At 44.2% G+C, this 23,715-nt stretch overlaps 1 protein-coding gene across 1 annotated transcript in view; it reads right to left on the bottom strand.

Annotated features, from left to right (window-relative positions):
- The window catches only part of LOC114513473 (arachidonate 5-lipoxygenase activating protein), a 30,189-nt gene extending 10,888 nt beyond the window's left edge, over window positions 1-19,301 (bottom strand). The window contains exons 1-3 of the mRNA XM_028532791.2: window positions 19,076-19,301; window positions 12,456-12,555; window positions 5,529-5,599 (exon numbers count right to left, since the gene is read on the bottom strand). Of these exons, the coding sequence (XP_028388592.1) occupies window positions 5,529-5,599; window positions 12,456-12,555; window positions 19,076-19,145 (241 nt within the window). The 5' untranslated portion in view covers window positions 19,146-19,301. The remainder of the gene's footprint in view (window positions 1-5,528; window positions 5,600-12,455; window positions 12,556-19,075) is intronic.
- Window positions 19,302-23,715: the final 4,414 nt, after the last annotated feature.

Here is a 23,715-nt window from a genome sequence, read left to right as displayed (position 1 = left end):
AGCACAGTGAGGCCACAAGATGCCCCTGAGTGGTTTCTGCTGCCATCCCTCACCTCGCTTCTCTATCACTGCCCTTATTCTTTTCCCGCACAGCACCTCTCACTTTTGGTTATAATTTATTCATTCACTGATTTTCTGTGGTTCACCTTGCCAGCTGCTGTGGGCATCTCCACCATCTCTTTACTGGTCACTGTGTGTCCAGCACAAAGCTTGTCACAGAATATGTGTATTGTGTGAATAAATAAAGTAAAAGGCTACTTGTGAAAAATCCGGGATATAGCCCAAAAGACTGGGGCTCTCCTTCTGGTTTGTTATTCACCAGCTGAGTAACCTTGAGCAAATGACCTAATCGCTTTGAACCCAGGTGTCCTTCCTCAAAGATGCTAGGGAAAATAATATCCACTCTACCTACTTTATGAAGTGGAAGAAGGTGATTAGGACTAAATAGGTCATTAAAGAACACTAGCAGCATTTTCTGATATACCTACTGGGCTACAGCATGGACACTGGCCAGGTCATACCACACTTCTACCTGACGCAGTTCCAGCCTCCAAAGGGGACTGAAAAATATTACTCTGGTTTCCATTTAAGTTTTTATTTTATTGATTATGCTATTATAGCTGTCCTTATATTTCCCCCTTTGCCCCCCTCTACTAAGCACCCCCTACCCTCTCAGGCAATCCCCCCACCATTGTCCATGTCCATGGATCTTATGCATAAGAACTTTGGCTACTCCATTTCCTATACTGTACTTTACACCCCCATGGCTATTATGTAATTATACATTTGTACTTCTTAATCCTCTCAACTCTTCACCCATTCCCTCATAACATCCTCCCATTTGGCAACCATCAAAACGATTTCCGTGTCCATGATTCCATCTCTGTTCTTCTTGTTTGCTTAGTTTGATTTTTAGAATCAATTGTTAATAGACAGGTATTTTTGCCATTTTATTGTTCATACTTTTGATCTTCTTTTTCTTAAATAAGTCCCTTTAACATTTCACATAATAATGGATTGGTGATGATGAACTCCATTAGTTTTTTTGTTTGTTTGTTTGGGAAGCTCTTAATTTGCCCTTTGATTCTAAATAATATCTTTGCTGGTTAGAGCAATCTTGGCTGTAGGTCCTTGTTTTTTATCCTTTGAATATTTCTTGCCAATCCCATCTAGCCTGCAAAGTTTCTTTTGAGAAATCAGCTGACAGTTTTTGGGAACTCCCCTGTAGGTAACTAACTACTTTTCTCTTGCTGCCTTTAAGATTCTCTCTCTCTCTCTCTCTTTTTTAAAGTATTTTTATTGCTTATGCTATTACAGTTTTCCCAATTTTTCCCCCTTTATCTCCCCTTTGTCCTGCCCCCCAATCTTCCAACATTCCCCCGCCTTAGTTCATGTCCATGGGTTATACATATAAGTTCTTTGAGTTCTCTGTTTCCTATACCATTTTTATCTCTCACCACCTATTTTATGTCTACTAATTATGCTTCTTCTTCCCTGTACATTTTTCCCCTATTCCTCCCTTCCCTCACCCCACTGAAATCTCTCCATGTGATGTCCATTTCTCTGATTCTGTTTCTGTTCTAGTTGTTTGCTTAGTTTCTGTTTTTCTTTTCTTTTAGGTTCATTTGTTGATAGTTGTGAGTTTGTTGTCATTTCACTACTCATATTTTTTATCTTCTTTTTCTTAGATAAGTCCCTTTAACATTTCATAAAATAAGGTCTTGGTGATGATGAACTCCTTTTACTTGACCTTATCTGGCAAGCACTTTATCTTCCCTTCCATTCTAAATGATAGCTTTGCTGGATAGAGTATTCTTGAATGTAGGTCCTTGCTTTTCATCACTTCAAATACTTCCTTCCAGTCCCTTCTTGCCTGTGAGATTTCTTTTGGGAAATCAGCTGATAGTGTTATGGAAACTCATTTGTAAGTAACTCTCTCCTTTCCTCCTGCTTCTTTTAGGATTGTCTCCTTATCTTTAATCTTGGGTAACTTGGCGATGTGCCTTGATGTGTTCCTTTTTGGGTCCAATTTCTTTGGGACTCTCTGAGCTTCCTGAACTTCCTGGAAGTCTATTTCCTTTGCCAAATTGGGGAAGTTTTCCTTCATTATTTGTTCAAATAAATTTTCAAATTCTTGATGTTGTTCTTCTCCTTCTGGCACCCCTATAATTTGGATATTGGAATGTTTCAGGTTGTCCCAGAGATTACTCAGCCTCTCTTCGTCTTTGAATTCTTGTTTCTTCATTCTGTTCCAATTCCTTTTGTTCCAGATTGTTGCTTTGAGTCCTGGTTTCCTTCCCATCACTGTTGGTTCCCTGAATATTTTGCTTTATTTCATTTTGGGTGTCTTTCATTTGTTTTTTTCATTTTTTGACCAACCTCAATCAGTTCTATGAGCATTTTGATTGCCAGGGCTTTAAATTATCCACCAGATAGGTTGGCTATCTCCTCAACCCTTAGCTCTCCTTTTGAAGCTTTGCTCTGTTCTTTCATTTGGGCCATATTTTTTTGTCTTCATGCACCTGATAAGTTGTAAGGGGGTGGGGCCTTAGGTATTCACCAGGGCAGGGCAACCCTCTTTGTTGCACTGTGATGCTGCCTGTGGGTGAGGGGCCAGAAAGGGAACAATTGAGCTTGCCTGCTCATCTCTAGCACACTTTCCAACAGACTCTGGTGTGAGACTGGGAGTTTCTCCCACCATGGCAACTCCTGCTGTAGTCCACAGTCAACTCTCAGGCTCAGTTTCTCCTTCAGCCAGCCCCACCCATGCAGTCCACCACCTTACCAGTTTGGTTGTTCTGGCTGATTTTTTAATTCCTTGGTTTTTAGAGTCCCACGCAGTTTGATTTCCTGGCATTTCTGGATGTTTATTGATTTTAGATTGGTTGTTATTGTCCTTTTGGTTGTGGGAGGAAGTTTCTACCTACACCTCCATCTTGGCTGGAACTTCAAGATTGTCTCTTTATCTTTTAATTATGATATGTATTGGAGTGGGCCTCTTTGCATTCATCTTGTTTGGGACTCTCTGTGCTTCCTGTACTTTCATGTCTATTTCCTTTGTCAAATTAGGGAAGTTTTCTTTCGTTATTTTTTTAAGTAGATTTATAATTTCTTGCTTTGTCTTTTCTCCTTCTGGCCCCCCTAAAATGTGAATTTTGGATCACTTGAAGTTGTCCCAGAGGCTGCTTATACTATCCTCATTTTTTTTTGTATTTTTTTTCTTCTTATTTGTTCTGATTGGTTGTTTTTAGTTGCTGTATGTTCCAAATCATTGATTTTATTCTTGGTTTTATCCATTCTACTGTTCTTTCCCTGTAAATTCTTCTTCATTTCAGTTGGTGTATCTTTGGTTTCTGGCTAGATCTTTCTTATCTGTTGAGACCCTCACTAAGTCCCTTGAGCATCCTTATAACCAGTGTTTTGAACTCTGCATCTGACAAATTACTTATCTCCATTTTGTTTAGTTCTTTTTCTGGAGTTTTGTTCTGTTCTTTCATCTGGGCCATGTTTCTTTGTCTCCTCATTTTGGCAGCTTCAATGTGTGTGTGTCTATGTATTAGGTAGAGCTACACTCCATGCTGAAGGCCTGTTTCCTAGGCTATAGACAGAGGACTTAGTTCCTTATTTGTACCTAGGGGAAGGTCCCTGGATCTCTGGCCAAGAGTGCTATGCACACATGCACGTAGACCTTCCTTCCTTCTCATTCTTAGGTAGAGCTGCTATGACTCTCTGTCTTGGTAGCATGGCCTAATGTAGTAGGTGTCCTGTAGAGTCCAGTGGCATAGCCTCCTCTACCACTCAATTTAGGTACCAGGTGCACCCTTTGTGTGGGCTGAGTACACCCTCCTTTTGTAGTTGAGCCTTGATTGCTGTTGGCAGATCAATGGGATGGATTAACCCAGGCCAGTTAGCTTCAAGGACTGACTGTGTCCACTGACCACCAACCTTCATCCTTCATGGAGGATCAGCTCTGTGGCAGCAGGATGGTGGTGCTCCAACATGGTCTGCACCTGTCCACTGGATGCATAGGCTGTGGAGTTTCCCAGGTGGTGCAGGCCAAGTTCAGCCCCCACCTGTGTTCTGCCCAGGGCCACCCTGCATGAGCTATAAATCAATCTTAGATGACTGTTACTTGTGCTGGGCTTGGGGATTCCCAGGCAAAGCCAAGCTGTGAATTAAAGCTAGCTTCTGCTAGTGCCAGGCCTAAGACCACTTATTAAGAGGTACAGGGGTGCTGGGGGCTCACTAAGGCCTGCTGTTGTTTGTTTGGGAGGATTTAGGAAGTTATGAAGTATGAAACTAGACCAGCCATTATATGGAAAAATTACTGTTAACAGCTGGATGGGCCTATAAATTGGGTGGGATGGAGTCTCAGGGAATTCCCAGGGTGGGGCAAACAGCATTAGCCAGGTTGATGGAGACTCAGATATGACATCCACCTGCCGGCTCTGTGGCTCTTTAGGGGGAGGGTTCAGAAAAGGGACAATGGCCTCTGCCCATCTTTTGTCAGGGAGAAAGCTGTACCTTGGCCATCTTTTTTGATTCCAGACACTTCAGTTCCTCCCTGTATGCCACTACCCTATGCTTCTACCTTGGTATGGTATCTTTCATGCTGCTACCCCAGTGCTGGAGCTCAGAGGGAGAGAATCTGAGTAAGTCCATGTGTGGGTTCTTTAAGAGGAGCTGCTTGGGACTCCTGAAGTTTCTTCCATGATTCAAACCCTGCTGGTTTTTGCAGTCCGAAGTTATGGGGACTTATCTTTCTGGCACTGGAACCCTGGGCTAGGGTGCCCTGAGATGTGCCTCCCAAAATTTTATCTATCACACATGGGTGTGGGACCAGCCCGTTCTGCATTTCTGCCCCTGGCACAAGTCTGGACAGATGTGGTTTCTTTCATTCTGTAGTTGTCAGACTTCCATTCACCTCAATTTCTGATGGTTCTGGTGATGTTCATTCTATAGTTTAGCTATAATTTTGATGTGGTTGTGCAAGGAGGCAAGATGTGTTTACCTGTGCCACCATCTTGACCAGAAGTCTCCATTTAATTTTAAATACACTCTGGGAGTCAGCTTGCTGAAGTCAAGACTGTGGGATAGGAAACTAGGGAAGTCTGGAGACCTGGAATCCAGCCTGTGATTGTGGACATGGGCCAAGGAAGGACTGCCAGACTGTAAGCTTATTAGCAGGAAAGCCAAGTGACAGCAGTCCCAGAATAGATTCCTCTGTTGCTCTCATTTATAATGCCCTTGTATCTGAGCTACCACTGCTTAAAGATTCGGAGTCACACTTAGCCTTAAACCACCCTTGTCAGTACAGCCACTCTCAACCAGGGAGCCAGCATTAGCAACACATTATGGCACCAACCCACAGGCACAGAGCACAGAAACATGGCCTACTGGGGGTCTCACCTCTCCAGAGCTTCACAGATTGGAGCTCGAGGTCAGGCAGAGCCTTTTGAACAAAGAGCTTGTGCTGGAGCCTCCTCAAGTATAGTTCAGAAAGAGAACACAGGGAGAAGCTGCATTACCTTGACTGCACAGCAGCCCTGCACTCCAAAGCACGACAAGGAAAGTGGGGTATGCGTCGACACAGTTCTGGCTGTAGAATAAATAAATACAAAAAAGAGAAATCAGCAAACATGTTATCACAGTGTCATCTGAAAATTACATGGGGCACAAACCACATTTATAATTCCACATATATCTACCTGCAAAGACTGGCACCAGTCTCCACATCAGAAACAGACATCTCTATAAAGTGACACATGTTCAGAACCCATTCACTCTCGTCCTAGGTTAAGCCCATCAGAGACTCAGTTTCTTGATGGATTGGCTTTGGCAGAGATCCTACTCCTGGCTGTGCCTAGTGCTTCTGGAACTGACAAGTAAGCAATGCAGTCAGTTCCAAAAGCAGCAGTCAGGGTGGAGTGGCAGGGAGAAGAGCCTGGCTAAGGAGACCTTCATGTCAGACACACGGTCAGTGCTGACCCACAGGCCAGGCTGAGGAAGGAAAGGTGAGGTCATGCATCATAAAGAAACCCCAGTGGGGGCAGGGGGAGTTCAGAAAAGCTGATGTTCAGAAAGTTATCCTGCTGATTGTGCAGTTGCTGGGTGTAGGGCTCAGTCTTTGCTCCCATGGAAGGGCTTTCCTTCTACATGAGGCACTGGGCTGGTGTTTTACACCTTCATCTCCTTTAAGCTTACCTGGATCCTGTGAGTACGCATGGTGACTACATGAGTTTTCAATGGCAGCTGTAACAAGCAGCCACAAACTTACTGCCTTAAAGCAAGACAAATTTATTATCTGGAGGCCACAAGTCCAAAATGGGTTTCATTGGGCTAAAATCCAGGTGTCAGCATGTCTGTATTCCTTCCAGAGGATCTAGGGCAGAATGTGTTTCCTCACCTTTTCCAGCTTCTAGAGATCACCTGTATTCCTTGGTGGCCCCTTCCAATCTCAAAGCCAGCAATGGCCAATCAAGTCTTTTTTACACTGAATTGCTCTGACACCAACTCTTTTGCCTCCTTCCTCCACAATTAAAGGGACATTTTGATAACATTGGGTCCTACTCAAATAATCAAGATTCTCTTTATCTTAAAGTCAACTGACTAATCACCTAAATTCCCCTTTGTTGTGTAACATAATATACTCACAGGTACTGGGATTTGGATAGGGGCTATGATCTTTGAGGGGTCATGATTCTACCTACAACTACACTCATGTTTCAGATGAGAAATGGAGGCTGAAGAAATTAGAATAAGTGGTCCAGGGTCACCCAGCTATGGAGTGGCAAAGCTAGGATTCACACATTGGTCAGTCCAACTCTAAATCAGGTCTGTTACCTTTTTGACTATAAGAAATTAAATAGCACATGTCCTCTTGAAGAGTTTACGGTCTAGATCAGGATAACTGATCTAGATACAAAGTGTAGAAACTGATACAAATGTCCACAGAAAAACAACCCAACAGTACAAGGAAGCACAGAAGGGGGAGGGGCCACAGGATAGAGTGGAAGGGCACAGAACTAGGATTGAGTCCCTGACCTGATATTGATCAGCTGTTGGTCATTGGCACCGCAATCTCTCTAAACTTACTCTCCTTACCTGTAAAACTAAGAGACTGATCATGAATAACTCTAAGATCCATTTAAGTTCTCAGAATTGGTAGTTTAATTTTTAGGTGATTTAGGCTGTGGTCCTGGATCAACAGAAATCCCCAGGGAACTTGTTAGAAATTCAGATGTTAATGTCCACCTCAGACCTCCAGAATCAAACACTCTGTGGTGGACCTAGCAGTTTGAGTTTTAACAAGCCCTTGAGGTGATCCTGATGTATGCTCAAGTTTGAGGACCATTGGTCTCATGTAATGCAAACTATGCAGGTAAAAGGACAAGAGGCAATTTTCAAAATATAGTTGGCATTTCATCCAAATTCCTCCCTTGGATTCCTTCATCTGGATCCCTCTTGATCTGGTTCTCATGATTTTCCTTCTCAATCAGCTGTGAACACCTGTTCAAACTTATGGGGCCTTGCACCTCAGGGTGCCACAGGAACTCTGGAATGACCAGCCCTTGGGCCACCTTCTGCAGAGAACCCACAGAGGCCAGCAGTGTTATTGCAACAGGGGCCTTCCTGTCTCTCTAACTATCAAAACAGCCTTTACTAGAGGAGTCAATGAATGTAAAAGATAAGAAACCAGCATGTCCCACACTGGGATATAGACACAGGAGAGAGCAGAGTCCCACTGACCTCGCCATGTGTTCTGGATGCCCAGGATTGACATTTATCTAGTGGACAGGGCAGAAACTCCTTACAAGTACCACCCGGGATGAAGCACTTAACCCAGAGTGAAAACTGCAGCAGTTATTATATATGAATATGACCTCTATTCTACATGTTATGAGAGGACAAAATTATAATCTCAGGACTGAGAATGTGACCCATTTCCCAGTTCGGGGAAACTCTTTTAATTTAGTTGAATAACATTCTGTATCTGATGGGGTCTAATATCTGATGATCCTAGTTTAAAAGTCTATTAATACAAAGATCATCCAAACTTCTACTTTTGTTGGTTGGTTGGTAGGTTAGCTGGTTTGTTGGTTGGTTGGTTTTAAAGTAGTGATTTTGTCTGGGTGGAGAAACATTCCTAATAATTCCTCATTGTCCAAGGTATTTGCTCCTTAGACAGACTGTCTAGTGATTTGACACTGTATCAGCCATTCAGTCATCCCTGCCTATTGTCTCAAGTCATCATGGTCCCTAATAAAATAACATCTACAGAGTCAAATGAAACTTTCCCAGCTGTAAGAGAATGGGCTCCTGATGTGGATTTCCAGAATATGCCCCAATCCTGTTCCTCACTCTGGCTCAAGCCAGTACCCTCTCCCCATCCAGGGCCTCTGACACATCTCTACCTGAAGCTCCATGCACACATGCCCCTCCTTGACAGATGGCAACTGCTGGGATTAATTCAAGCAGCTGTGGTCAGTGATGTAGTGCCTCTTGCCATGGAGCCAAATGAGCATTCACATGGTCTTTGAAGTCAAAAAGCCAGCATCCAATGTGGGAATGCCACTTAGTGGTTATGTGAAAGTGAATGCACCTCCTGGCCTCATGAAACCTCAATTTTCTCATCTGTTGGAGGTGAGTGGAGACATTAGTAATTCCCTTTCTGGATTGTCATGGGAATAACAAGATAAAGCAGTATCTTGCTCACAGGAGACATTCAAGAAATGGTGGTTATTCTTGCTCCAGTGTCTTCCTTCTTAGATTCCCCAATGAAATTTGTCTTTCCTACTGACATATTTATTATTCCAAATTTTCTTTTGTGGAGATTTCTGTGCCATTTTTTTCTGTAAAACAAAATGGACAAACCCATTTTTGTTCTCATTGTCTGAGGTACTTGGCACATCTCGCAACAGCTCACTGGGCTATGTTCAGTTTGCTGGGCCAATGTTTTGATGGAGAAAGAACTCATTACTCCTTTCCCATTCACTTTTCTCTGCCTTTCAGAATGAAATATATAAACTCTTAGTGTTTTGTTGGTGTGGGTTAATTTAAGTAAATAATAGTAATCATATCAATAGTAATTAATAGACTCAATGTAGATGTATCACCTTCAAACGATTGAAAGTGCATCTAAAGTGGATTCTGAGAGGTACAGGGAAGAAGGAGCATGAGCGTGGCATTTCCCAAAATGCATTTAGTAAAATACTAAACCCTTGATATGCTCTTCAAAGAAGGGAAGGTCTGTAGTCAAATAAGATCTCCCCTGCTTAAAGAACCAAGAATCACAGTGTGCCTTAGAACATCGAAGGCTCTCAAAAAGTCTTGCTGTACAGAAATTGTTCTTCTTGTAATAACTGTTAACAGCCCACAAAACTTGTCATCTGTGAAATGTGTACCAGGAAATTTAGACATCTCTCTGCAACCTGTGCTTACCTGCACTAGTGGGGAAAAGTTTTAGGTTAGTTAACTGAAAATTTTTCCAAAAAACAAACTTTAACTGCTCTACCTGTGTTCATCACCTGTGAACAGGACTTTGAACTATGTTTTCTACCCAGGAACAGAGATTCAAGGTCAAGATTCTTTTTCTCTCTCAAATACTGGCTTAGCTCTGCTGTCATAAGAGCAGACCACTTAATAACAGATGCCAAGGCTGAGCTGATGGGCCACACCTGGCTGTGATGTCTGTTTATCAACTGCCCCACAATCTTGAACTATCTGTATCAGCCCACGGACATATTCTATACTGAAAAATATACATCAGACTTTTAGATCACTAGCATCATTTATACTTCCTGCTACTTTTTCTTCATAGTCATAGTCACTAAACATTTGTGATCCTGTACCGCATCAACCAAAAGTTTTGATCATGCAGACTTATAACAGGTATATTTTACATAAATTACATGCACATACTACTCTCCATCTGCATGTTTAAAATGAGTAAATCTTAAGTTTCTCTTTTTATTTATTTATTTTTTATCTTGAATATTCTATTTTACTTTATTTGTATATTAAATTTATTGGGATGACATTGGCTAATAAGATTATATGGTACATTTCTTTTTTGTTGTATCTTTTCCTTTAAGTTTCTATTCTTTAGATAGCAAGGTTAAAGACATGTCTTTTTCTCTTGCACCCCCAGGACTCTCCTTGCACCTTTCTTTGGTGATTTTGGAGGCCCCTGGAGAAGCTGTTGCTGGGGTTGGCTCCCTGGTGGACTAACCCATCACCCTTCCCTGTAGCTTCCAGAGGCAAGCAGACTAGGGACCGTGTCTTGCTGCATTGAGCCCCAGCGCTTTCTATGCCCACCACAGGCACACACCAGCTATTAGCTGGTCAGGGAGGAAGTGTCTTTGTAACAGAACCACAGAGGTGTCTGGTCAACCTTTATCTTACAGAAAATTCTTCTTTCCCCTGCCCCTCCCCACAGGTCTCTCTCCTCCTCTCATTCTTCTTTTCTCCTGTCATAAAGGTTAAGTGGGAAAGACACCCGATGATGCTGGCTTAGGCTGCCGGAGACCCCAGGCAGAACCAATTGCCCACCACACTTCCCTATCTCCTTATATCAGGAACCCCACACCATTGCAGAACCTCCAACCACCCTCCAACTACTACCAAATGGTACTTCTGCAATTTGGAGGCTGGCAACAGGGCCAGGTGTGAACACAGAGACCTCTTGGAAGCAGAGTTAGTTCACTCCTGGGGGGAAAGGCATAGACAGATGGCCTGACCTGCTCTGTTTCTCCTTCATTGCCAGCAACAGGCAATTTAATTTCTCCCAAGGGACAGTGGAATTCTACTGCATGGCCTCAATGCCTAACTTCTCCAAAGTAGACGATTTGAGGATTACCGAATAACACAATGTAACTGGTAAGAAAGTAGTCTGGGAGGGAAAAACCTCCTCTTTCCAAACCTGTGGAAGAGTATTAATTTTTGCTTTAGACTCCACATTCAGAGAAGTTTTGATGTTTCCCCAGGTCACAGACACCCCCATTATAGCTATTGTGCATGGGATGTACCTGTAGGGAGCTCTTCTCTCTCCCTGCAAGTGGTGGGTGGCATCTTGCATGCATTCACTACCTTCCTTTAAATGGATCCAAAATGCCTACTGTTACATCTTTAAATTTCTTCAATTGATTCTGAGAAGTAATACCCTAAAGGCCCAAATGTTAAAATAGAAATCTCCCTATAAGCAGTTTAGGAGAGGATTTCTTTGAAATCAGGCTCCTGGAACAACAAGGGGCAGGATGGGAAGCAGAAAATCAGCCTGAGGTGACCCTGCAAATGTGCCCATGAGTGGCTCAGACCATGTATGCAGAAATTTAGAAGCTGGGTGACAAAATGGGATGATGGTGAAAAGTGGCAAAGGAGTGAACTCCCCCTCTGACTTCCCCATTCCTATACCTCATTTAAACAAACAAACAAACAAACAGCTAGGTGAGGCAAGGACAGAATAGAAAGTGTGTCTGGGGAGTATGGTGGAGGCCTTCCCAGTGGATAGCCTTTGAAGTCACTTTAATTCACAGAAGCCAAGAGCAGCCCTGAGTATGGAGACCCCCTCCCAGCTGGTCCCACAGAGCCTCTGACCCTCCAAGCTGACTTTGTCCTTGTATTTGTTTGTGCTGTTCTTGCCAGTCTAAAAGTCCTTTTCTTGGGTGGCCACGACTCCTCCCATGGAAGGATCTCTAGGAACATCAGAGTCACCTCCAAGTCAAGCCCGAAGGCCCTTTACCGGTTAACAGTCAAAACCTACAGGCCTCGCTCTAGTCACAGGCCCAGAGGAGGAGCAGGCACCTGTTCTGCACAGGGGAGAATGAGGGTTTGAATAACACCTGTTGCATCCCAAATAGCCCCAGCTCCTTCACTGGACTGGTCAGGTGTTTTCAAATAGCATTTATATTCAAAAGCAAAGAATGAGAGCGAGGAGAGCCATTGCATCATCCCCCCATTCTTTCTGTTCTTGTTCTTGTTGCTCAAGGAGAACAGCATTGTGAAATGTACTGTGTCACCCTCAGGCTTCCACCAAAGGGACCACAGGGTTGACGAATGGCAGACTGCTGCCAGGGTGTCCTGCCCATTGCTTCTGCAGCCAGAGGGTGAGACGCAGCTGGGTTTTGTGGTATTACCTCTGCACTAACCCAAAAGGAAACTGGTCCACTATATGACTAAATGACTGGCCCCCTGGAACAAGGGGGAGCTGAGGAGAGTTTACCTCCTCACTTTTAGGGTCCCCACTTCCATTCTTTAATTTCCTTACTGAGATGGTAAGGGGTGTCCACAAAGCCTCCCAGGGGGCTTCAATCTCTCCTGGGAACCCCGTCTCCCCGGTATTCTGAAGGTTGGCCCAGACAGACATGTGGCCTTGAGGGTGGTTGTCACTCAGGTAGAGAGGCCCCTGTCCCCATGCGCCCACTCTTTTGGTCAACAGTGTCAGGGTTTGGACTTACTTGGCAGTATAGACCCGCTCAAAGGCAAGTGTCCCAGTCCTCTGGAAGCTCCTTCCAATTTGGGTCCTGCTTTCATGCTCCACCTTGTGGGCAAAGAATGCTGCCAGGGAAAAGGTTTGCATTTGGGTTATAACCAGGATACTCATGAGTCTTCTGTCTCATATTAATTGTTAAATTTTTTTGACTTAACCTCCAAACAGCCCTAAATGTCCTCCATTAAAGGTTATTTAGGCAAAATGTATTCAGCAGCTACTCCCCCCGATCACTGTGTTTGGTGTTGGTGATGTGACGGAGAGCAAGACAGCCCCCTTTCAAGGACCTTACAGCTGGAGGAAATAGACAAAGAAGTGAAGCAGAAATTACTTTATAGTGATTTACATTAAGATGAGATCGAGTAAGAACACAATGCAATGAAGGGGCAAAGGAGGCAACTTAATTCAGTGTTCAGGTTAACAACAGAATTCTTAAAGTAAGTGACACCTAGAATAAAGTCTGAAGAATAAGTTGGAATTCACTAAGTGTTACAGGGACAGGGAACAGCAGGGAAGATCACTCTACTCAAGTGAAATAGAATATGCAAAGATCCAGAGGCCAGAACTGCCCCTACTTCAATATGTCTAGCTCATGACGGGGATTGGGGAGTAGAACCTGGCTGAATTACAAATGAAGCCAGAGAGACAGGTGGTGAATGGTTCTTTCAGTGACACTTATCTATTATCACTGCCATGAGCCAGACAGTTAGCTTTCATGGGAAACAAAACACACAAAGACCCTTGGCCTGGGGTCTTAGATGTTGGTAAGGATAGAAGAGGAGGATACAGGCCATACACAGCAAACAAAATACATCAATTGCAATTAGACAATGTGTGGAGTTGTGGGCAAAGAAGAAGCAGAGCCTGGTATGGGGCCACTGAAATACCTGACAGGGTAGATAGAGTGAGCCTCGGGGAAGAAGCAGTAAGTAAGCCAAGGCTTGAAGATGATGATGGTTGAGAAGTGCCCACTGGATTTAACAGTAGGACTGAGACTTTGATGAGAGCCACATTAATACATTTGGAATTTATTTCTATCTCAAGAGCAAAGAGGAGTTAGGGATACTTATAAACTTATCCATGGCATAATCAGAAAGTTACCCTGTTTTTTAGTGTGAGGACCATTGAGAGGGGTGAGACCAGGACAGGGGAGAAGATGGGAGGGAGCTGATGAGGGTGATGGCTGTGGAATGTAAGAGATGCTGTGGAGGAGGCAGAATCCAGAGGTTTGTCTATAGATTAGATGTTGGAGGGTAGATGAAGCTCTCTCTCGCTCGCTCCTCCTTCCACTTCATTTTATTTCCTTACTCCATTTTAAGAGTGAAAAGGGGAGGGAAAGTGAGGTTCTCAGGGATCCACAAGGTACCCTTCCAAAAGGTGTGGAAAACGTGCCTTATCAATTGTATATTTGAATAAAAGCCTTTCATGGTTTTCTATTTGGCAAAAGTGCATTTCTTCCCCAAGAATGAGCCCATGTTGAGACTGTCTCTAGGGCCAGGTTGTATAAAGGGGGATCTACCATGCTGCAGGCACTCTGGTAGACATGTGACACAGGTTCCCTTACTGGGCCAGTGCTATCCCCACTTTGTAGACAAGGAGACTATGGCTCAGGAAGGCTAAATAACTATGTCAGAGTCACTCTTCTGGGGAGCAGTAAAGCTGGGGATCAGCTCCAGCTGGGCCTACAAGGATGTGTTTTCCTCTTGCTGTCACACTAATGCTCACTGCATAATTCCCTCAGCTTCACAGGGTTTAAGCACATGGCTGCCCATTCTGAGTGTCTCTTGTTACACAGAATCCAGTAGAAAACTCTAACTGTTGTCTTTCCAGAACCTAAGGTGATATCATGGCCTCTGAACATTAAACTGGGACAGTATTAAGAAAGTCAGAGGTTTTTGCAACTGGTATCACAACTTGACTCTACTTCCCTGAGTCTGCTCTTCTTCCTCTCCCTGGTCAGAGAACAAACCCCTTCCTCTTTCCCCAGGCTTGCCTTCTACCTGTAACCTTGACCCTGCTCCAGCCACCTCTTCAGATCTTTGTTTCATTGTTATTTTTCTTATTTTTTGAAACTTCAGGCTTTTCTTTTCTCTTTCTCCTTACTCTGGAAACATACTCAAATTTTTCCTACTCTTAAAACAAAAACAAACCTGTCTCTATCCAATATTCCACTGGATCTACCTCTCCTTCCTTCTAAACTAGACTTGGAAGGGTTGGGCTACATTTACTGACTCTAACCCCAACCCTTTGTTATCCTCAACTATGTTGCAGAAACTGTACATGCAAAGACCATTAACACTCTTATCTCAGGCAGCTGCTAACATTAGGCCAAACCAGAGAGAGACAGAGATACCTGAGAATCAGTCATACACTGGGCACTTCTAGCTGCCTTACCTATGTTATTTCTTGCAATATCTTTAACCACCACACATGGAAGTTATTAATAAGTTTGCTTCTCATCTGAGGAAACTGAGGGTCAGAAAAGTTAAATAATTTTTTTCAGTGTTACATTTAAAAATTGTGTGATTTTAGTTAACTGCAAAGTTAATATAAGCCAATAGTGTGATACAAGTCTTCAAAAGAATATCTCACACATAGATTATTTTAATAGAATTGGTGTCTAGATCTCAGGAACAGGACACACCTATCTGCATTTTAGAAAGAACATGGCAAGATGGGTAGAGTGGGCAATGACAAGGGACTCTAGAAACCAAGACCTATGAGAAATGATCTGTTGAAGAAGGAATGGTACAGCTGATTTTGTAAACACAGAAGCAGCAGGCATAGTCTAGACTTTTCCAGAGAACAAAAACAGGATTGACCAATAGCAGTTATGGGTCATATTTCACCTCAATATTAGAAAGAACTTTCTGGGTAGTGAGTTCTTGAATAAAAGAATTTGAGGCAATATGCATAGTGCAAGCATCTACACTTTGGAGGAGGTTCGAATCCCAGCTTCACCACCACTGACTCTAAGACCTCTAACCAGTGGTCTATCCTTTATAAGGTCTACCCACTTTGCTTATCTGTAAAATAGGAATAATAATATCATTTCTGTATATATTTCATAGAGTACAACGATCAAATGAGATAATATTAATATTATTTCGAGCATAAAGGACTGTGCTTGACACAAAGCAAACTCTCACTATACCTGGCAGTGGGCAGGGCATGCTCAGTGGGTCGTGAGCACTCCACTACAGTAGTGTTCTGGTAGAAGCTGTTGAAGACCTGTAAAGACTTCTGCCCTGGGGAACTTGATGAGTCCCTGATCTTGTTTCTAGAACCCATCAAGGCCCAGGGTGGGTTGTGAGGTCTCCTAATATGGAGGCCCATGAGACTCACAGTGTGAGCATGTGTATTAGGGTGGGAGTATCAGGGAAGGCATGGAAAGGTAAGTGGTCCCTACCAGCTCTTGGCTTCAGAGTAAGAAGACGGTTGAAGAGGTTGCTGCTTTTAGAAGACAGATGCTGATGCTAACTCCTGCCACTTTCCTTACCACCAGAAGGGCTGCAGGAATAGCTCCCTTGCTGGAGGACACCTTTTCCTTGCTGTCATCAGTTAAATTCACCTCTGCTCCCAATCTAATTACTTTGGCTTCCTGTGGAAATCACTTTCTCCAAATCTGTGTCCTACCTTTGCTCCATGTCAAAGCTGCTGGCACTTGGGCAGGAGAAGGTGTAAGTTTTCTGGATAGTTTTCATAGGAAATGCATCTATTAATCCTCCCCAGGAAACCGGGCTCTGGTAGTTCTGGCCTAGCTTTCTTACAATGGTATATTTCAAACTTGTTCTGCATTTCGATATCTGTGTTTTGCTGGATCAAGCTGGAAGAGGGCCAGCCACATGTTCAAAGATCTCGATGACTAAAGAATGCCTGAAAGGCAGAGGAGGAAGTTCCACCAGGTGGCCGGGTCCTGGCCTCTCAGGAAAATGAGCTCACATGGTGTATCAAGACACAGAGCCCTGGACCCCAGTGCAGATGCACATGGACTTGTCCTGGGACAAAGACCTAGTGTACAGTGCCTGGCAACAACATCTGAATACTTAAAATGAACAGGAAGAATTTGGAATGATGTTTTGTGGGTGAGGGGGAGAAAAGCACAGCTTTTGCATATTTTCCAAACCCTGTAAGGTAAAGCTATGGTTGCCACATTGAAGTTGATTAGAATTGCAAAGAGAGGCTCTGAACATACATTTGAGCTTTTGCGTTTGCCTAGAAACTCACAGATAAAACAAGCAGAAGTGCTGTCTCCTCAATTCATTGGAATTTTTCTCATTCTCCTCCATGGCATGTTTAACAGTTACAAAAAAAAAAAAAAAGACCTCACACAGTGAGCTCCACACTGCACAGAAACCCAGGTCTAGGCCTCACAGGAGAGCACAGCTTGTCCTGAGCCACTTAGGGTTCAGCAAGGGCTATTTCTATGGCTTCAGTTTGTCCCTTCCCCAAGCACAGATGGGGCAGCACCGTACAAGGTCACTCTGCCCCCATGCTGCTGCAGCTGCTCACAGGTGGCTAGGGAGGGACAGAGACTGTGATGGGGGGCCATGTGGGTTCTGCCCAGCATGAAAAAGTCTCCAGCCCAAAACAGTAGTTCCATGCTCCTCCATATGTATATCTCCCCCACCAGGAAACCTCCATCCCATTCATTCATCAGTTGGTGGAACTCTGTGAGTGAGGCCACAGTGTTCTCTATCTATTTTAAATGGTCTTTAGATTGTGGTTCAGACTTAGACATTTGACCACCTATAATCCCTCCTCTACCTTTGTACCAAAGAACATCTTAATCCCATCTGCCAAAAATAGTGAAAATATCACCATCTAGGTCAAGTCTGTTCAGGGTTTGCTATGCCATTACAGAAAAGCCCAGCACCCACTCGACATCTCAGGTCCAGGTCCTGGTACATCTTTATTAGGAGAGATGCAGAGACTGTTCTCATAACAGGAGATTCTACCACAACAACTCCCCACCCCACCCACAGCCCTAAACTGAGAGGGAGCCAGCGGGTCAGAGTGAAGGCCAACCTCGCAGTTTGAGCTCAGTTCTATCTTCATAGGTGGTGAGAGGGCACTGGCTCCCTGGCCATGATACTCACCAGCTGAGAGGTTGGGTCTGTGGGGGAGGGCCAGAGGAAGATCCTCTGCAGAGGTGAACCAGCACAGCCCACCTACCACCCTTACTACTGCCTCCCAGAGGGGTCCTTGCAGACTTCCTGCTGACCATGGCTGGTCATCTCTTCCACTGCCTTTCCTTCCCTGGGGGGTAGGAACCAGAGCTGTCTGCTCACTGCTGTCTCTCCATGTAACCAGGACACTGTCTGGCACAGAGCGGGACCCTGTAGGTGTGTGCAGGAATGAACAAATCCCATGCTCATTGACAAACTGAGGGAGCCCCGGCACAGTGCCCACATAGAACAAGAGTGACTTGAGGAAATGGAGGCCTAAACAATCCCATTGTTCTCTCCTGGGCAGCAGGTCTACTGAGAATGGCTTCATATGAATACATTTGGCTCAGAAATCTGTGAAGTGCTGTCCCTTGTAGGAAACCTCCTCAGAGCACTCAAAGTTGAGCTTCTGGTCGGGGGAGGGCGGGAGAGGGAGGGCCACTCTGTGCCCAGAAGGCTAATCACAAGCCTCTGTCTACATTCAAATTGGGAGAAAATATCAGAATATCCCAAATTGATTAAATACTCAAATTTCCAAAGTGCGACAGTGTGTGAACATTTATTGCCATTGAGCTATAGAGATGTCCTTAGTAAGTGCTCTCCTTTTTTCTCTGTCTTGACAAATTGCAAAAAAACAAAGCCACTGGAGATACTTACAAAAAGAGCCTGATGAAGTCCTAGTCCAGAACCTTAAAGAGAGAGTACTACACAGTTCTGCCATTCTCAGGTCTGGGTACCCTACTTGGTTTTTGTTAAACTGATAGCAGATTAATGCATGTGCAGCCCCAAACAAACAGACAAAAAAATCCCCTCCACCTCTCTTTGTGTAAATATATAATGCATATTAAAAATGCTTCAAAAATTATACATTGTTAGAAAAAAAAAGTATTACAAAGAACATGTTTCTTCAAAAGAAAAAAGCAACACATAAAATAATGATAAGGTAATATCCCTTTCACAAACCCCCAAATTACTTTTTTTAGCTTACACTTGACACGCAACCTCAGATGCAGTGAAGCCAGCCCAGCTGCACAGAGTAAAGCCCAGGGTCTAAGTGAGCATATGTCTCATCTTCCCTTTCTAGGCTTCTCACCTTCCCCTCTAGTCCCACTAACTAACAGTAGTTAAAATGATGATGGCAGGCCCTTGGTGAGGGTCTTTGTAAAGCCTCCAGGCAGCTGTTCTGACACTGCAAACCTGATTACTCATCGCCATTAAAGTGAAAGAAAGACTAGGACAAGGAAAACCCCCAATCCATGCAGAAATACCTCTACACACTCAAATAAAAAGAAACAAATACAGATAAAGCAAAAGTATAGACACACACACACACACAGAGAACTGTGTAAGCCTGACTTTCAAACCACTAACAAATAAAATCTCCTCTTGTTTTCCCTCCCAAGTGAGGGGCTTCACTTACCGTTCTGGACCACGCTGATGAGGGTGACAATGGCCAGCAGGACAATGTTGCCCAAGGTTTCTTGGTCCATGTTTGCTTTAGGCTCACCAGCGAGGACTGCTCAGAGGCACTCACGTCTGCACTGTGCAGGAAGGGGAAGTGAGGGCCTGCAGTCTCTTTCATCATTAGAATTTCTGAAGGTCCCAGCACAATTACACAGTGCCTTGTTCTTCTTTTTTAGCTAGGCACCAAAGTGCCCTGGCTCAGTGTGACCTGCCAGGGGAAACAGGGCTCAGGAGAAGAGCAGAAGGAAAGAAAATTAAAACTTGTTTTTTATTTATAGAGCACCCAAAAGATCCGTGTCCTGAGCACTGCTTTTCTTTTCTAGAATTCCTAGGGGTGGGGGAGGAATACCTAACACACACAGGGTCCACAGTAGCACCCCAGTAATAAGGCCTGGATAAATAAATGAATGAGGAAGAGAAGAAATAGTTGAAAGCAACAAGAGAATTAAAACTCAACTAAAGAATTAAGATAAGGGGGAGAAATGGGGTTGCAGGTGAAACCTAAAGAAAACTTCCAAACAAGAGGTGTTATTAAACCCTGCAACTGGCTCCCATGAGGCAATTGTGTAGATACCTTCCCTGGAGTCTCCTCAACATACTGACAAGAGTACAGAGAAGGTGTGAGGGTAGACCTGCTGCTCGGGGCAGGTGGTCGCCTGGCAGTTACAGAGCAGCTTTCTCTGGTAAATGGCAACCCCTTGGAAGTTACAGAAAAAAATGCAAGATTCCTGCAGTCTTCATCCCAGACTCAACAACCATTTGGCGGTGATTAAAATGAACTTTTAGGACCCTGGCTAGTGTGGCTCAGTGGATTGAGTGCAGCCTATGGACCAAAGAATCAGTGGTTTGATTCCCAGTCTAGGGCAAATGTCTGGGTTGTGGGCCAGGTCCCCAGTAGTGGGGACGTGAGGGGCAACGACACTTTGATGTCTCTCTCCCTTTCTCCTTCCTTTCTCCTCTCTAAAAATAAATAAATAAAATATTTTTTTCTTTGAAGAGGAGCTTTTAGCAAAACCTCACTTAGAAAGAGAACATTGGCCAGTATGCCTGTTGGTGTAGGAGAGGCCAGTGTAGGGAAGCAGTTTCACACCTCTGGAAGGCAACAGAGGCCAGCTAGAGTGTCCCAGCTTGACTTAGGGAGAATGAGCCCTGCAGAGGCAGCATGCCACACGAGGGTGCACAGAGGCCCCTGGCAAGGGCAGTCCTGGCTGGTTATGACACTTGAGTACCCACTGAGTGCCTAGCACCAGCAAGACTTTTGTGATCTCCGTAAAGATACCTCATGTGTGGAAGTTTGCTAAGTTTCAGGGATGCTTGGGTCCTAGCAGACAAGGAGTCTGACCCCTACAAAGAGTTAGCCTGCCAACAGCCATCATAACTTAGCAACAATGCATTCAAAGTGAAGGTCAGTCTCCTCAAGTGTGCTCTGATGGCAAACAATAGAATCGTAGCTCAAACTAACTTTGGGAAAAAAAGGAAATTTATTGACTCAAAGAATCCAAGGTCCTGAAAAACCAAAAGTTGAAAAGAGTAGAGATGTGGTTGGGCCACGAAGCCAGGGTATTCTCTCTCTCTCTCATGTGGTTCTCTCTCTCAAATTCTTTTTCTCTCTCAGCTTTCTTTAGCTTGTCAGCCTTTTTCTCTCCACAGACCAGTTTACTTCACATAGCGGACAATATGCCCACCTCCAACTCTGGAGTATTACATCTTACAACTTCTGTCACCTGTGAAAGACTCACTTGACTCATCTAAGTTCTTAGGACTATCTCATTGGCCCTGGCTAATCAGATATCCATTCTTAGGACAACCCAAAGGAAGGAACATGAAGAAACCTGGTCATTTCTATAGTTGTCACATGGTTGAGGGAGATTGTTCCCTAAAGAAAGTTTGGAGAGTTGGGAGGAGTACTGGGTAAATCTGTTATCATATCGTGACTGTCCACTACCTAGAATCCCAGATTAAAATGCACAGTTTTAAAAAATATGTTTATTGATTGGACAGAGAGAAACATCAAATGAGGGAGAAACATAGATTGGTTGCCTCCCCTATGTGCCCCAACCAGGACTGAACCCACAACCTGGGAATGTGCAGTGACTGGGTGTACAGGACAATGCTCCAACCAACTGAACCACACTGGGCAGGGCAAAATGCCCAGTTTTTAAAAAAGGTTCTCTGTCCTATAGTCTGGTGTCTGTAAGGCTCACCCAATTGCCCTCCTGCCTGGCATTTAACATTTATGGTGTTGCATGTGTGCCCTGATCTGCAAGTACACGGAAAACACATGAACGGAATCCAACATGGTCTGCCCAGATGCCACTGGAATCTTGCCAGCTCTGTGGAATTCAGGGACCCAGGAAGGGGCAGTCTCCCACTTGTTTTCCAAGCCCCCAGGTGCCCACAAAGAATGGGGGTGGGGGCAGCAATTTCCATATTAGCGCCCGGTAAAGGTGTCTGGTAGGAGACCAGTAGCTGCAGCCTTCCCATGATGGGACACCCACAGCTGAGACTCTGGAGTCACCTGCCAGAGTGGACAGCATGTGTGGTGGAGTGAGCCCACATCCCCAGAAAGAGTGTTTTAATAGTCAGCTGAGTTAGCCATTAAATTCCAGGGTGCACATTAAGATTCTGGCTGCAGCGCAGAGGGACACTTATCCGGGGTGAAGCCTCTGGAAATGGCATTCATCTCAACAGAAAGCTGCTGAGACGGGGGAAAAAAAGGGCAAGGACTGGGCAGCAGGGGAGGGGAGCACTGCCTGCACCAGATCCTGGATCTCTAACAGGAGGATCTCCAGCCCTGCAGTCACCGGCTTTCCACAGGTAGCACTCAACCAGACCAAGCCTGGGACCAGAGGCTCTGAGACACTGAGTCCTGGGGACCTCGCTTGTGTATTTGCTCTTCACCACAACTGTCTGAGTACAAATTATTCCTCCCTCCCATTGCCAAAGGATGCAAATGAGGTTTAGACAGCTAAAGCCACATGCCTAAGGACATACCTGCAGTAAAGAGCAGAACTGGGACTCAAACCCAGACCTGTGTAGCTTCAAAGTCTGGCTTTTAACTATCCCCCCTCCTCAGAAACTGCTTCTGGAATGGTTTTCAGAACTGGGGACTCCCTGGTTCTCCTCCACCTGTGTTGGGCAGTCCCCTCAGAGGCTCATGAATTGAGCAATGGTTCCTCAGCCCCTAAAGAAAGATTTTTTTTATAAAAAGAAAAGAAAGGAAAGCATATACATTTCCCAGAAAAATAACATATTCCCCAGACACTTGGCCATTAGTAAAGGTAATTTAACAAGAACTGTCCCACAGTTACAAGGTGTGAGCTGTGCTCCCCCAGACCCCTGCTCCAGTGCTCTCAGTGCTAGCGCATATGCTGCACTTATCTGAGTGTGACAGGCTGGTCAGACAAATGTGCTGAGCATAGGGAAGAGTAATTAGCACATTCATTAATTAGAGTGCTCTTAGTAATTTCTCTCTGAAGGACAACCATTTGTCAACAAAGATCAGGACAGCGAGGGCCAAGCAGAGACTCAGGGGAACAGCAACTCAGAGAAGGCAGTGACACTAATGAGCAGCTCTTTGAAACGTGGGAGCTGCTCATGCACTTAGTGGCAACACACCTCCATCACCATGGCAACGTGGGCCACTTCCGTTGGGCAGTTAGGCAACAACATCCACATATCTTCCATCTCACCTCGAGCACGTGTCACCACTTCGTGACATTTCTTCCCTTCACTCTCCATTCCCTGTCACCCTCAGTGCTCATTAGGACAAGGGTTTCCCTGTATATAAGGTGGGGAGTAGGGAGCAGACAGAATTTTCCTGAGCTAGGGTGTCAACACTAGACTGTACATAGAGATATTGCCCAAATCTACAGGCACAAATCGTAGATAGTTACAAGGCAGTTCCTTTAATTTCAGTCAGTTGAAAGACTATTCAGACTAATATTGATCCAAAAGATACGTGGTGTGAACAAAGGTCAAACATGGTCTGTTACACGTTGATAGTCTCCAGGAAAACCAAATCGGTCTGGTTGAATGTTATGTCTCCTTTCCTGGCCACAGTCAGATGGTCTTTCTTTGTGTTAACAGCCATGGTTCTGAACTGAATTGAACTAAACAGAAATGAGCCCTCATGTTATTATATAGATAAGGAAACTGAGGGATGGTGAATTCACTGTAACCTCAAGGCTGTTGACTAAATTTCACACCATGCTCAGGACCGTAAGTTAGGTACTTTACAAATCTAAACAATATTTACAGATATGACCCTTATTCCCCAGAATCTCAAGCTGGAAGCTGATAATAATAATAATAATAATAATAATAATAATAATAATAAATAATAATCAGCTTCTATATATATATATAGAATATATATCATACATATATGAGCAGAGGTCCACAGACAGTCACACAAACTGCAAGAAGTCACAACAGTATGCAGAAAGCCTCTTCCCTCTTCTATCACAAAGACACACCACACAGTACATTGTTATGAGTTTGAAGGAAAATAAAGCAAACAATCCGCAAGTGCAGAAAATATCATGCCATGTATTGAGCGCAACAGCAGATGTTAAACATAGTTTCCTTCGCTGA

This window comes from Phyllostomus discolor, chromosome 2 (genome assembly GCF_004126475.2).
Source record: "Phyllostomus discolor isolate MPI-MPIP mPhyDis1 chromosome 2, mPhyDis1.pri.v3, whole genome shotgun sequence".
Classification (NCBI taxonomy): Eukaryota; Metazoa; Chordata; class Mammalia; order Chiroptera; family Phyllostomidae; genus Phyllostomus; species Phyllostomus discolor.
This window is presented reverse-complemented; position numbering and strand designations above follow the sequence as displayed.